Source organism: Coffea arabica, chromosome 3e (genome assembly GCF_036785885.1).
Source record: "Coffea arabica cultivar ET-39 chromosome 3e, Coffea Arabica ET-39 HiFi, whole genome shotgun sequence".
Classification (NCBI taxonomy): Eukaryota; Viridiplantae; Streptophyta; class Magnoliopsida; order Gentianales; family Rubiaceae; genus Coffea; species Coffea arabica.
Window position 1 is genome coordinate 43,782,434 of NC_092315.1, and position 14,258 is coordinate 43,796,691.

General features: G+C 35.7%; 1 protein-coding gene across 7 annotated transcripts; it reads left to right on the plus strand.

The window, feature by feature from the left end:
• Window positions 1-3,149: 3,149 nt before the first annotated feature.
• Window positions 3,150-9,393, plus strand: LOC113736867 (disease resistance protein RGA2-like). 7 transcript variants are annotated; one of them, XM_072083503.1, is made up of 5 exons: window positions 3,150-7,984; window positions 8,243-8,310; window positions 8,508-8,610; window positions 8,975-9,039; window positions 9,130-9,393. In XM_072083503.1, exon 1 carries the CDS (start codon window positions 3,459-3,461, stop codon window positions 6,855-6,857), a length of 3,399 nt encoding a protein of 1,132 aa, XP_071939604.1. In that variant the 5' UTR covers window positions 3,150-3,458; the 3' UTR covers window positions 6,858-7,984; window positions 8,243-8,310; window positions 8,508-8,610; window positions 8,975-9,039; window positions 9,130-9,393. The 7 variants fall into 7 exon arrangements, with proteins under 7 accessions (XP_071939604.1, XP_071939603.1, XP_071939606.1 ...); XM_072083502.1 differs by lacking the exon at window positions 8,508-8,610 and having other exon boundaries at window positions 3,150-7,272; window positions 7,899-7,984; XM_072083505.1 differs by lacking the exon at window positions 8,508-8,610 and having other exon boundaries at window positions 3,150-7,272; window positions 7,899-7,976.
• The last annotated feature ends 4,865 nt before the right edge of the window (window positions 9,394-14,258 follow it).

Genomic DNA, 14,258 nt, shown 5'->3' on the forward strand with positions numbered 1-14,258 from the left:
AATTATGTACACGTTTGGCCCATTTCAACACATACACACTACGATGAAGTCAACATAATTACTAACCATCTGTATAGCAATTTTAATATCATATTATGTGCCATGTAGACAACATTACCGATGAACCAACACCCAATTGCAAATTCAAAGAAACAACTAAGTTATGTAAATTTCTCGCCATGCGGTTATAAATTTTGATAGACATGTACTTATCAACTACCCTGATAGTTTTTGCTACGCAAGCCACCCCATTCAACCTCTTTTAGCCAAGATATATGTATACTATGCAACCAGATTTTAAAAGGTGAGAACTTTAATTCATCAATTGAGTCAAATTTACAAACACTTGGCATGCATAAGTTCCCTGTGCATACGTTCTTTAAGTTGGCTCTCAATGTATCTAATTTATGCTACCCATATGATTTCCTTGTTTAGGAGTTTTCGCCAGAATTTCAATTTCATTATTCATGTCACACTGTCTTAAACGAGTTGTACAAACAAAATCATGCAAGTAAATTCATCCCTCTTCTGTCGCAAAACAAGCCAAATAGTGCAATGAGTTTGCAATATTCTTACCTTTGGGGTTTAGTCCAATTCGATTGAGCCTATCTTTGCTTTAGATCTCACCAACTTCCGTCTTGTTGCAGCCTTCATGAAAAATTTTTGTCCCGCAACAGTTACTTCTGCAACACTATACACTTTCTCCAAAAACCTCTCATCTAAAACTTCCCAATTTGGGGTAGGGATATTATTTTGCTGATACTCTGGAATTGTGAATGAATGTTCACAAGATATGTTTTTGGAGGGAGACCAAAATTCTATTTCATTTGAAAATTTCAGATGAAGAGTCGTGCCTCATTAATTTGAGCGGGAATTTTTGGAACGGAACAGCTGAGGTATTTTAACGGAGCCCGTTAGCCCCTCAGATGTTTTTTTATTTTTTTTCCTACTCACTTACTAAAACAACGTCGTTTTCCTTTGTTGTTGCTCCCATTATACGTGGCCTATTGCAGTCCTCTCATTTTTTTTTGTGAGAGGACCGCTCAGGCTGCCCCGTATCCGTCCGCGCCTGAGGAAACAGACTTCCGGTCTGCGGGATTATAATTCCCTTCTAAATAGTAAAGGGATTATACTTGTACATATGCTACCATTCATGACTTAGGAGTGTATTAAAAGGAGTCTTTTTTTTTTTGGGGGGTTAAGTAGTATCTTGGAAGCTACGTTGACTTAATTTACGTTGTATGACATTATTATTGTTTATTGAAGACGCCAGACTACAAATTGGCACTCTCCCATAATTACTCTTCTCTTTTAACTACTCTATCTCTCTCTCTCTTTTTTCTTTTTTTGAAGAAACTACTCTCTCTTTTGATTAGGCATGTTAATAGGTACAAGCTGAGTGTAATCTCTTTTATCCAAATCTAGATCTATTAAATTTGATTAAATCCAAACCCAAATCCAAACTGTTATGGGTCTAAAAAGCAAATTCAGACTCAAACCTTATAATATCCAACGGATATTCGTTATGTTTTTCTAAACATACTAAAATAAAAAATTATTAAAACATGTAGAGTTCAAAAATAATATAAATATCATCCAATTTTTACTTTCAAATAATAAAATTAATATTCAAGAAGTGAAGTGCAATATTATGAACTAAATTAACTACTTCTATTTATTTTCAAAGTTTTATATCAATGTCCAATATTATTTTATATATTTACTAGTATATATGTATAGATACACACACACACTAGTATTTAATTATATATACATGGGTTTGGATTTTGGTATGGAATTACAGGGATCTGGGTCTGAGTTTAAGAAATTAAATCAAAATGCAATCCAATTATATTGGATTTGGGTAAGATCCGACCCAATAATATGACTAGTCTCAAAATCGACTTACTATGACAACATCAAATCAACATATATAAGAGCCGTTTAGGTTGCTATTTTCTAGGATTTTTGGGAAAAAATAAATTTATCATAACGACATGATATATGTAAAGTAAAAAGGTAATTGAAAAAGTATATTCACAAAAAATATAAAAATATTTTAAAAATGACAATTCAAATAATGTCTTTCTAAATTGCCATTACGTACAAACTAGATTAGTAAAAGGATAAATGTGTAAACAAAATCTTATGCCAGTAATCTTGTAAAAAATAAAATAGATATGTCATTTTTGACAAAAAAAAAATTTAAGCCTTTGAATTTGGATGGATAAAGGGAAAATACCAAACAAACAATAGGATAAAAATAAAAATAAAAAAGGTATCGCAATTGACATCAATTAATAACTCTACGAAACCTTTCAGCGCAAGTAATGCTGCAAGTTACACAGAGACAAGCGCAGTCTGTTTCCTCAGACGCGGACGTGCCCAGTCAGCACGTCCGCGCCTGACATTTGCGCAGACCAGCAGTCTGTTTGCTCAGGTGCGGACGTGCCCAGTCAGCACGTCCGCACCTGACACTGCTGCGCAACTGAATTTTTTGCAGACGGTGGAATTTTTTATTATGCGACCGTGCTGATTCAGCACGGCCGCTATAGAACAAGAAACACCCAATGTCAGAGGTGCATTTGATGGATTGTTTTTTTTTTTTACGTATAATCTAAGAAATTAGCCGAAACGTGGTTGCTTTCAGTTGGTTAGGGGCCTCACAACTTCCATTACATTACATTTCAAGGTAAAATGGTCATTTCAAATTATTTTACATTACCCTGTAACTAATCCACACTCTGTTCATAACTTATTCAATTAAACTTGTGTACATGAATACGAATGCGTGTTACATGTATAAAATTTGAAAATTAAATTTAAATTTAAATTAAATAACATGCGTCTTTGTTTGTTAGTATGTATCCTGGGTGTATCATGTATGTACCACGAGCAGGAACGGTTGGTTTTATGCATTTTACACACCGTGTAACTTTGTTTGTATAACGTGTAATTTTAGAACAAATTTTTATGAGTCCCACATATATTATTAAAAATGAGATATAAAAAGTAATCTAAACCATATAATTTTTATGAATCAAATTCTGATCGTAAACTGTTCAAAACGGTCCTTCTGATGATCATCCCCGTCCTATCTCCATCATGTATTTAACGCCAATTTATTATTGCAACTCACTTACATGATACATCCGGAGCAAAACTTATTTGAAATGAACTCGTGAGGCCCATCCACTTGCTCCAGCACTGCCTACTTCCCAAGAAATTCGCATCAAACTGGTGCACTTGCCCCAACCGACGAAATTCCCAGCTTGTCTGGGACCCGTTGTTGTCTTCTAGTGAATTGTCTTAATGGTCAGGATTTCAGATTGGAATGATCAAGGGCTCTCGATCATAACTCATAAGTAGAGAGACCTTTTTTAGTGCCTGAACAACTCCTCGGATTCCCTCAACACCTGCAAGCGTTTCTTTCCTCGGACACACAAAGGTCAACGACAATGGCTGAAACTTTGATCGTGCTTTTTTCTGGAACCTTGAGCAAGATACCTCCGATATCTGACGATCGGAGACTGGGTTTACACAAAGAACTTGAAAAAATGGCAACTATGCTACTTAAGTTGCAAGCTGTTCTCTTTGATCTTCAAAGCAGCGATGGATATCACAGCAGACAAACTGAGCTTTGGCTGAAAATGCTCCAACAGATATTATCCGACACTGAGACCTTGGTGGACGAGATTGCATATGAAGTTCTTCGCCGAAAGTTTGGGATCAGAAAGTTTGGGATCAGAAATTGGGGCGACAAGGTAAGCGGCTTTGTTGCTCCCATTTCTCCACTTGTTTTTTCCTCGATAATTGAATGTCTTCGCCAACAGAGTGAGATCCACGATTCGGATAATAAGGTGCTCAGCTTCTTTCCCTTTTCATATCGTGGAAAGATGGCTCGTATGATAAAAAATACTATATTATCTTTAGAGGTGGCATATGAAGAATTCTCAGGTATCCGGGCTACTAGAGTGGATTTGATGAGCAGGCCTACTCAGCTGGAAGAAACACGCTCCATGGCTTCCTTTCTGGATGACCAAGCAATTGTACGAAGGGAGAATGATATCTCTGTGCTGACAAGCATGTTGGACGACTCTGTAGACGACTTAGAGGTCATTAGCATAGTGGGAATGGGTGGTGTTGGTAAGACGACCCTTGCTCGGCTAGTGTACGACCATCCCCGGGTAGAGTATTGCTTTTACAAGAGAATGTGGGTACACGTATCTGAGAAATTTGAAGTGAACAGAGTCTTGAATGACATACTGCAATCTCTAGGGGAAGCCCGCGTTGAGACAACTAGTAAAGAATCACCAGTGTCGAGGCTTCGAGAAATCATTCCCAGGAGAAGAAGTTTCCTTGTGCTCGATGATGTCTGGACCGAGAGTGAAGAAAAATTGTATGAATTGAAGAGTTGTTTGCTATATGCAATGTCTGGTGGAGGGAGCAAGATACTGATAACTACACGCAGTCATAGAGTTGCTGCAATGATGCGAACATCTCATGTTTGTCCCTACGTGCTACAGCCTCTCCCAGAGGACCTCAGCTGGGAGTTGTTTGAGAAAATAGCATTTAGACATGGGAGTGCAGGAAAGTATCCGGAATTGGTAGACATTGGTCGAAGGATGGTTAAAAAGTGTGGGGGTCTTCCATTAGCTATAACAAAAATAGCCGGTTGGATGTATCCCCAGAAAGATCAATCTGAGTGGTCCAGGATTGAAGAAAGTGAAATTTGGAATTTTCGATCTGCAGGTCATCCGTATGGGAACGGTAGTTGGTATAAAAATGGAGTCCTTTCTGTATTGCGGCTCAGTTATTATAATTTACCATCACCGTGGTTGAAAAAATGTTTTGCATGCTGTTCCATATTTCCCAAGGACACCCTCATAGAAAAGGAGAAGCTGAAACAAATTTGGATGGCACTAGGACTCATTAGTTCTCCTAATGAAAAAAATTTGACATTGGAGGACGTTGGTAGCAGCTATATCAATATATTGCTACACAGTTCTCTGTTGCAAGACACTCAAGAGGATGACTATGATAATATCACACATTGTGGGATGCATAATATTGTGCATGACCTTTCGTTATATGTGTCACATAATTTTTCCTCTGTTTTCGATGGGCTCGAAAGTAATTCTACAGCGGACATGAGTATAAATGATGATGCTGAGGCTGTACATTTGTCATTTAATAATTCAGCTACATGGACGCTGTGCAAGATTCCTGATCGACGTCTCAACAATTTGCGAACATTTTGTGTTGTAGGGGGCTGTGTAGACCTTGAAGATGTCTTCACAAACTTCACAGGTCTTCGTGTCTTGATAGTTGAAGACCAGGCTGTCAAGAACTTACCGAAGACTGCTGATAGATTGAAACATTTAAGGTATCTTGACATCTCAAGAACCAGAATCAGATTTCTGCCGCAGTCCTTTACAAAGCTCTACAATTTGCAGACATTAAGGGTCTTTGATCTGGTAATGCTTCCAGAGGGGTTCGGCAAACTCATTAACTTGAGGCACTTTTACATTCAGCAATATCGTCGTAGTCCTCCACAGAATCTTTTGCTTCCAAGGATAGGGCATTTGACTAATCTTCAAACATTGCCTTTCTTTTCGGTGAGCCAAGAAAAGGGATGTCAAATTGAAGAGTTGGAATACTTGGACAATCTTGGAGGTAAATTAACAATCTATGGCCTTGAAAACGTGAACAGCTATGAATCTGCTTTGAAGGCAAATTTGTCAAGGAAGTTTCGAGTCCAAAGTTTGGAACTCTACTGGGAAGGTCCAAACAAGAATAGCAATGATAAAGATGTGCTCGAGGGTCTCAAACCTCATAGCAATTTGAGAAGTCTAAAGATTGTTGGTTTCCAAGGGTCAAGATTCCCTCAGTGGATGGTTCGACAAAATCTACTGTCATTGCATAATCTAGTGCAGCTTCAATTGGAGCATTTGGATGAGCTTGAAGATCTCCCTCCAACCAAGAGGTTCCCTAAACTAGAGAAACTGCGTCTGCATTGGCTTCCAAAGTTGGAAAGTGTACCAGAGGATACGAGCAATCTTACCTGTCTTCGGAGATTGGAAATTTCTTGTTGCCATAGTTTGACAAGTTTACCAAATCTGAATAGCCTTGCAACTCTTCAGGAGCTGGAGATGATCGGTTGCCCTAATTTGACCCATCTATGGGAGGATTCCACATGGCAAGATGGCATTCTATCTCTTGAGAATCTATGCATAAGCAATTGCCCCAATCTTGAAGCTATTCCAGCCACTCAAAACCTCCAATCCCTGCGTAAACTGCAAATTGAAAGTTGCGAGTCGTTGAATTTATCGTTAAAAAATGTTGGGAAATTTCGATCCCTCGAGTTCCTAGACATTTATTCCGACCCTGCCACATGGCCACAGGACATCTATGAATTGACAAGCCTCACGACCTTGCACCTTGGTGGCTTCTCCGAGAACATTGATTATTTTCCTTTGCCCGACACCTTCTCGGGATCTGTTGATGGAATAAAAGAACATTGTGCCTCTTTAAGGTCCCTTCAATTGTACGGGTGGCCAATGATCAAATCTCTGCCTGAGCAAATGCAGTACCTCTCCAAGTTGACTAATTTAACAATAATCAGGTTTGATGGGTTGGAGGCTCTTCCAGAGTGGCTGGGGAAATTACAATCTCTCCAAACGTTGGAGCTTTTTGCATGCAAGAACCTGAAGTACTTACCTTCAACAGCGATGGAATGTCTTGCAGATTTACACACTTTGAGAATCAATAGATGTCCCCATTTGAAGGAGAGATGCACCAGAGGAACTGGCGAAGAGTGGCCCAAGATAGCCCATATTCCTAATATTTATCTCTAGACTTCTTCATATCCAACCATGATGTGACTTTATGTCTCCAAGTATCTACCTTGAATTTATTTCCGAATATCAAATTTGCAATAAAAAAACATTTTTTTATCATGTTTAATGTTAGATTCGACTCTTGTTTTTGTTCTGGTTTTGCTTGGGATTTTACTTTTTGTTCTTTATGATTAAAAGATACAGAGGAGTAGATTATTTGAAACGGATAGCCTTGCTGATGATACCAAGGGAAGAGCGGTTGTTCAGGCCAACATTTTTTTTTTTTGGGGGGAGTATTTCCCTGTTTCTGGTTGGGGTCAAAGATCTACAATTAGAATTATGGAAATCTGATTTTTCTTCCAGTTAATTCTGCCTTTCCTAAGTCCAAAACTTGCCAGGCTGAACCCTCATCATTCAGAGGTTACCACACCAGGTTTAGTGCTCCTTTGAATATGATAAAATTTTTGTCTTCCAAAAAATGAATGCAACAATTTGTTGTTTTGACTACACTGTTTGTCAAACTGTTACTGTTCCTTCTACTGCCATCTCATGATTTAACTTGGGAATCTTTTGCTGGTCCCTTGACCTTGAATTTGTTTGTTTTAAGCATTTATATATATTCCCATGAATGCCTTGGGTTGAATCTCATGATAATGAAACTTCTCTTCAATGTCAATTTGATAAGTGTGCAATTACATAAATTTCCAACTCCAAAGACATTTGCCAGGTCGACTGCATTTCTGTTTTTTCAATATTTTCACAGTTATAAATCCATAATCATTCCCATGATTCAATTTTTTGGCACTTTCTTCTTAAAATCTACTTGTCTCACTGAAGTTCCTTGCCTTGCCCAGCTTCCAACTTCATACTTTCCTTGATGCTTGGATGACATATTCCCTTGAGGCTTTGATGGCTATCCTACTAACTGTTTAACCTTCGGTGCTACGCACTGAGAAGATGTCCCCACAGAATCAATAAACATAATCTTTCCTTAATTCAGAACTTGAGTTGTATTTTCACTTTTGACTGTGTAATGACTATTTTATGCCCAATAAGCAGAAGGAGGGCTACGTTTGCTTTCAAAGAGACTGAGGTAAAGGAGCTGAATTAGTCCTGAGCTTTGAATCATAACAAGAGGTAATAAGGTACGAAGCTTCTGCCACAAAATTATTATGCATCTTACACTTTATAAGCATTCCTGAAGAACTTTCCATTCAGAATTAGTGGACTGGCACTTTATTACTATATGTCGCCAAAATCAAGCAATTTCGAAACATACAAATCAAAGGGCTCTGCTCTAGCACTTTGTTGGAACAAGATTTTGTTGATTGTTTTCATTCCTTGTATTTCTTCTACTTAGATATAGAGTACTAAATACTGATGTTCAAGCTCTCTTTGTGAAGGTTATTACATAGACCAGGAATTCCTGAAGCTTTTGTTGGATTGGCACTGCAACTCCCTGAGATTCTCAGTAAGTAGACTACTTCTACTGCCTTGGACTGGCTTTCTTGTAGTTTTGCCTGTAAAAGTCCTTTATCTCTGTGAGTCAATTCACCTATAATTTGAGACAGATGTACTGGTCAAAACGTTTGCCCTGTATTAAAGTGTATTCTTCCTCCATCATATGTGCGCACCTGAACTAGTGCCATTGTCTTTATCCCTCTGCAGAAATTAAATTATGGAACAAGATTTGTCCAGAGTCCAGAGTTTAGATGAGCATGGTTTTTTTTTTCACTAGTAAGGTGTTGATCTATTCAGTTTTCAATCTTTGGTAAGTCATACAAATGTCACAGTGCTTTTCTTTCTCTATGTGACAGAAAACGTGACTTTCTGTGAGTCGCTAATACTGGTAGGAGGTGGAATATTTTTGTTTACTGAAGTAAAGGAAAAACCAACGCCTAAAGTTTAATGTTTAAAACCTGACAATAGCCAATAACTTCCTGGCTGTGTTGTATTCAAGTGATATGCAGATTTTTTCTTTTCCTGTATTTGTGCCATACAAAGTTTGGCATGGTCCGGGCATGTGAAAAAGTTCCTGTTAGTTGGGCTAAGTTAGTCTTAGTTTGTTCATATTAATTGTGTCAGGATTCAGGAGACGTAGATTGCTGATTCTTTGCATCTGTTACTTTATTCAGAACCAGAATAGTCGCATCTTTTGCCAGGGAATATTGTAGATGGCAAATGCCAAGATTCTTCTTAGGTCAGAACATCTTATTTTGACCTACTTTGAAAGGTTTTCAATTTAAAGTATCATGTTTAATGCGTGAAGAACTTCTGCTTTTAATCTCAGATGGAGAAGAACAGAGGGTTGAATGTGCTCAGAAGAAGCTTACAGGAAAAGTCCAAGGAAGAAGTACAAGGTGTCTGGCATGAACAGCTGACATTTCTCTTGAAACAAATTCAACTCCCTTCTGTTGAGTCTTTCATCCTCTCTCTCAGACAGCGCCAGTATATTCAGTGTAAATATGGTTATTCAATTCAATGGGACTCTGATTTGTACCAATGTGCATGTTGCATGGTTTTCAGTTTAGGATATTGATCTGGACCTCCAAAATTGCAAGAACTACTGCCCTAAGACCTAATCCAGCTTGGAAGCTGAGTCTTGCTCTTAAGGTGGCAACTTAACGCTGTAAAAACGCAGTTTTAGAGGTGATAAGTAACGTCGCTTTACGGGTGATTCAGAAGTCAAAATTGTTAGTTAGTGTTTACACCAAAACCATTTCATTTCTGATTTTTGGTGAGGATGTCAAATAGATATCCTCATGGAAATCTGGTATACACTTTCGTGAGAATGTGATTTAGGTGGAGATAGAGCAGGCTTGAAGCTGATAGCAGTATGTTATTAACAGTATCCCGAAAATGTCCGGGTCAAAATATGGCTTTCAATTTAAGTTCCGAATTAGTGAATGTTGCTGCCAAAAGGTGTGGCAATGCCATATGTAAAAGGGAAGAGACTCAAAGAACGGCAAAGGCAAATAGAACTTTTGCACATTTTCCGTAATCTATGAACATGATTTATACATCTCGATCGGAAAAGAATCAGGAAAAAAAGAAAGAAAGAATCGGAATTGATCGATAGATCTCTTGAAACAAATAAAAGCAAAAATTTATGCATTTAATCACAATGATTTGTATCACAGTACTACACTTATGAGGTCCTTGGACCATTTCTGATATGAAGCATTAAGAGGAAAGCCTATTTTGAGGTACAAGGTTGAAGCTATGTTGAATTATCGATTGCAGCGGTTTCAAGACGGCACGAGGAAAAATGAATTACAAGTCCTTTTGACAGGAAGGAGAAATGAGCAGAAGTTAACCGAGTAGAGTTTCACTTTGCAGTAATCATTGAGTTTCATTTTACAGCAACTGAGTGGAGTAGAAGGGGAAAGGAATGGACTCTGCCCGTAAAAGCAATGGACTGTCCACTTACAACTTCAAAGTATTAATCTACCTAAAAGTTGAATGCTTAATGGTATGAAAACTTATTTCTTGATCATTACAACAAAGCCCATACCTATAGCTGTTAACGAGCCGAGCCGAGCTCGAGCATGTGATAATCGAGCTCGACTCGAACCCCTAATCGAGTCAGTTCGAGCTCGCTCGATTAGTAATTCGAGCTTTACAAACTATTCGAGATCGACTCGATATGATCGATAGAAAACTCGAGCTCGAGCTTGAACTCGAGTTCAAAATCGAGTCGAACTTATCGAGCTCGAACTAGAGCCTGTAGAGTATCAAATACATAATAAAAATGACGCTAATACCCCTACTATTTATAGTAGTTTCGAGTTCAAACTCGAGCCTGTAGAGTATCAAATACACAATGAAATGACGCTAATACCCCTACTATTCGAGCCTGTCGAGCTTAAACGAGTCGAGCATAGCTCGGCTCGTCTATTAAACGGGCATTAAGTTGAACTCTAGCTCGGCTCGTTTCTCTCAATAAATGAGCTGAGTCGAACCCTTATCGAGCCAGGTTGAGCTCGGCTCTCGAGTTACCCGGTTCGATTAACAGCTCTACCCATACCTAAAACTACTTTCAAACAATGTTTAAACATGCTCATTTGAAGAACATGTTAATAGTGTTCTTGCATCTGTTCATGTTATACTGTAAATCCCTCTGACCTCCCCATTGGTTTGGAGAAATGGAATGCTCATTTCAAACTATTTAAGACACAAATTAAAGACAAGCTCAATAACCGGCAACATTCTAAGAATTGTACATATATAAGACATGTAAACAGGCACATGGACAAGCATGGCAGCAGGAAAATAAATGAGTTTAAAAAAGTCGAACACTGTAGTATTAAACTCTCTTTATTTATTTTATTGAATTATAAATTGTTTCCAGAATTTTATTGAATAATTTCACTTGCAAGAATTTGTATATCATTTGGGAGAAAGATTGAATTTTTAAACATTCTTTAGGAACGGCAAGTGTATGTGGAAATTGAAATTAGTAAATCAATTCGTAACATGAATAAAGTGCGTTTTATATTTGAAGGTAAATTCTGTAGTGTATTCACATATTTCAAAGACAGGTGTGGAAAGTAAATTATATGGCAAAGAAGCAGGCACGTGGAAAGGTAAAGAATATGTCAAAGAAACTGACATGTACGGATGATGAAAGGAATATGTTTACAAAAGCAAATGGTGACCTATAACAGGCACGGGCCGGTTTGGAAATGTTGTGTATGGCAGAAGCTGAAAATGTATTGGGGTGTCACGGAATTAACATATATATAATGGGTCTAGAAATAAAACACCGAAGAGGAAGCGTAAGCAGTACTAAACACAGCCATGCTTGGTTTTGAAGCAACATATGGATATTATTGAATAACGAGTTGAGAGCCTTTAAAAAGTGAAACTTAAGAAAATAAATGTTTGAAACATTAAGTTTTTTAATTATGTAATCTATTTTGATTATCGCTGTTCTAATATATAGTCATTTGGAGGATTTCTAGAGCTGAAGTACTAAATTCTTTTTGGACTTTTAATAAATTTGAGTTATTTTTCTTTTGGTTTCTCATTTTTCTAACTGGGTTCATGGGAAGACAGATTGTTGCATGTTTCATATTTAATTGAATACAAATATCTCTACTTTACATAAAGCGTCCAAGACTGAGAAATAATGGATTCCAATTAATTCTCCCGATTATGGGTATTACATCAACAAAATACTATCTATTTATGGGCATTTTACTCTGAATAATTACAATTATGTAAAATAAATAAATGTTTATAACTAAAATTGAAAAACTGTTACACTAATATTTTTGTGAAAGGTAAACTGATTGTCCTGTATTTAGCATAAACTGATTTTGAAAGTAAAAAATAAATTGCCCATAACATACTTGCTCTTTATAATTTTTTTTGCATTATATCAACAAAATACTAGCTATTTATGGACATTTAACTCTGAATCATTACATTTATGTAAAATACATAAATGTTTGTAACTAAAATTGAAAAAGTGTTACACTAATATTTTTACAAAAAGGAAACTAGTAAATTTTGTATTTAACAATTTTTAAATATGTGAAAGTAAAAAAGTTTTTGCCCATAACATACCAGCTCTTTATGAGTTTTTTGCATTACATCAACAAAATACTAACTATTTATGGGTATTTTACTCTGAATCATTATATTTATGTAAAATACATAAATGTTTGTAACTAAAATTGACAAAGTATTATACTTATATTTTTACCAAAGGGAAACTGGTAGATTTTGTATTTAACAAAATTTAAATATGTGAAAGTAAAAAAGATTGCATCCATAACATACCAGCTCTTTATGAATTTTTTGCATTACATTAACAAAATACTAGCTATTTATGGGTATTTTATTCTGAATCACTATATTTATGTAAAATAAATAAATGTTTGTAACTAAAATTGAAAAGGTGTTATACTTATATTTTTACGAAAGAGAAACTGGTAAAATTTGTATTTAACATAAATTAAATATGTTAAAACAACATTACAGGTGATTTTATTAGTTACTTAATTTGTTGGTAAGAAACAAGGATTTTTTTTTTTTGCAAAATTTGTTCATTAGATATTTTCAAATAATTAGGATATAAAGGTAAATTTTCACAATCTTTTATTAGCAATAGACCCCAATTTCTTCCTAAGCAGTGACGAAATCAAGATTTTTTCCTTGGAGGGGGGGCCAAAATGATTGACAAATAAAATTATTTTAATATGTTATATTCAAAATAATTTTCATCTATTTAAATATATGGCATCCTAAAATATCAAATATTAACTTTAATTATAAAGGTATGTCTATTTAATAAATATGTAATATAGTCATAACAAAAATTAAGACAAGAAATAACATTTGATTAAATATTTTATAGGAAAAAATGCACTTTTCATCCTCAAAGTTTCACCCCAAACATATAGCATTCTCAAAGTTTCGTAATTTTGGCCAATTAAGGACAATTGACGGGAAATGAAGAATTGATCGTTAGAACCAACGATTTTACCCAACAAAAAATGGGTAAAATCGAATAGAGCCATTTTTAATGGAACAATTGTAACGGACAAAAAGCTCAATTCTTCTCCTTCTTCGCTCTGCCTTTATGCAGCCCCAAAATTTTTTTGCCAATCTCTGGAGTTTTAACGACCGTTATACAACTTTCAAAACAAATAAATTCATTCTAAATTTTTATTTGGGATTATTTCATAAACCAAATTGCGGTCACTTTGTGTAAAGTATCACTTTCCCATAAAAGACCAGCTCTTTATGATTTTCCTCCATTATTAGAACAGGGTACATATTTTTTTATAACTAAATTTATTTATCAAATAAAATAAAAATAAATTTATTTTCTAATAAAAGACCAACTCTTTATGATTTTCCTCCATTATAAGAACAGAGTACCCATTTTCTCATAAATAAATTTATTTATCAGATAAAATACAAATAAATCTATTTTTTAATAAAAGACCAGCTCTTTATGACTTTCCTCCATTATAAGAACAGAGTACCCATTTTTCCATAAATAAATTTATTTATCGGATAAAATAAAAATAAACCCGTTTTTCAATAAAAGACTGGCTCTTTATGACTTTCCTCCATTTTAAGAACAGAGCACCCATTTTTCCATAAACAAATTTATTTATCAAATAAAATAAAAATAAACCCATTTTTTCAATAAAACACCAAGTCTTTATGACTTTCCTCCATCATAAGAACAGAGTACCCATTTTGAAAGTAAAAAGGAATTTATTTATCGGATAAAATAAAAATAAACTCATTTTTCAATAAAACACCAACTCTTTATGACTTTTTTCCATTATAAGAAAAAAGTGCCCATTTTGTCATAAACAAGTAACTTCTTTAATTAGAAACCATCGACCCCTTACCAAAGACGATCAAATGCAACTAAATGATTTTCTTACAAGAAAG

What these genes read in the sequence shown, in the direction of transcription:
- LOC113736867 (XM_072083503.1), top strand. Translation starts at nt 3,459, where the DNA reads ATGGCTGAAACTTTGATCGTGCTTTTTTCTGGAACCTTGAGCAAGATA.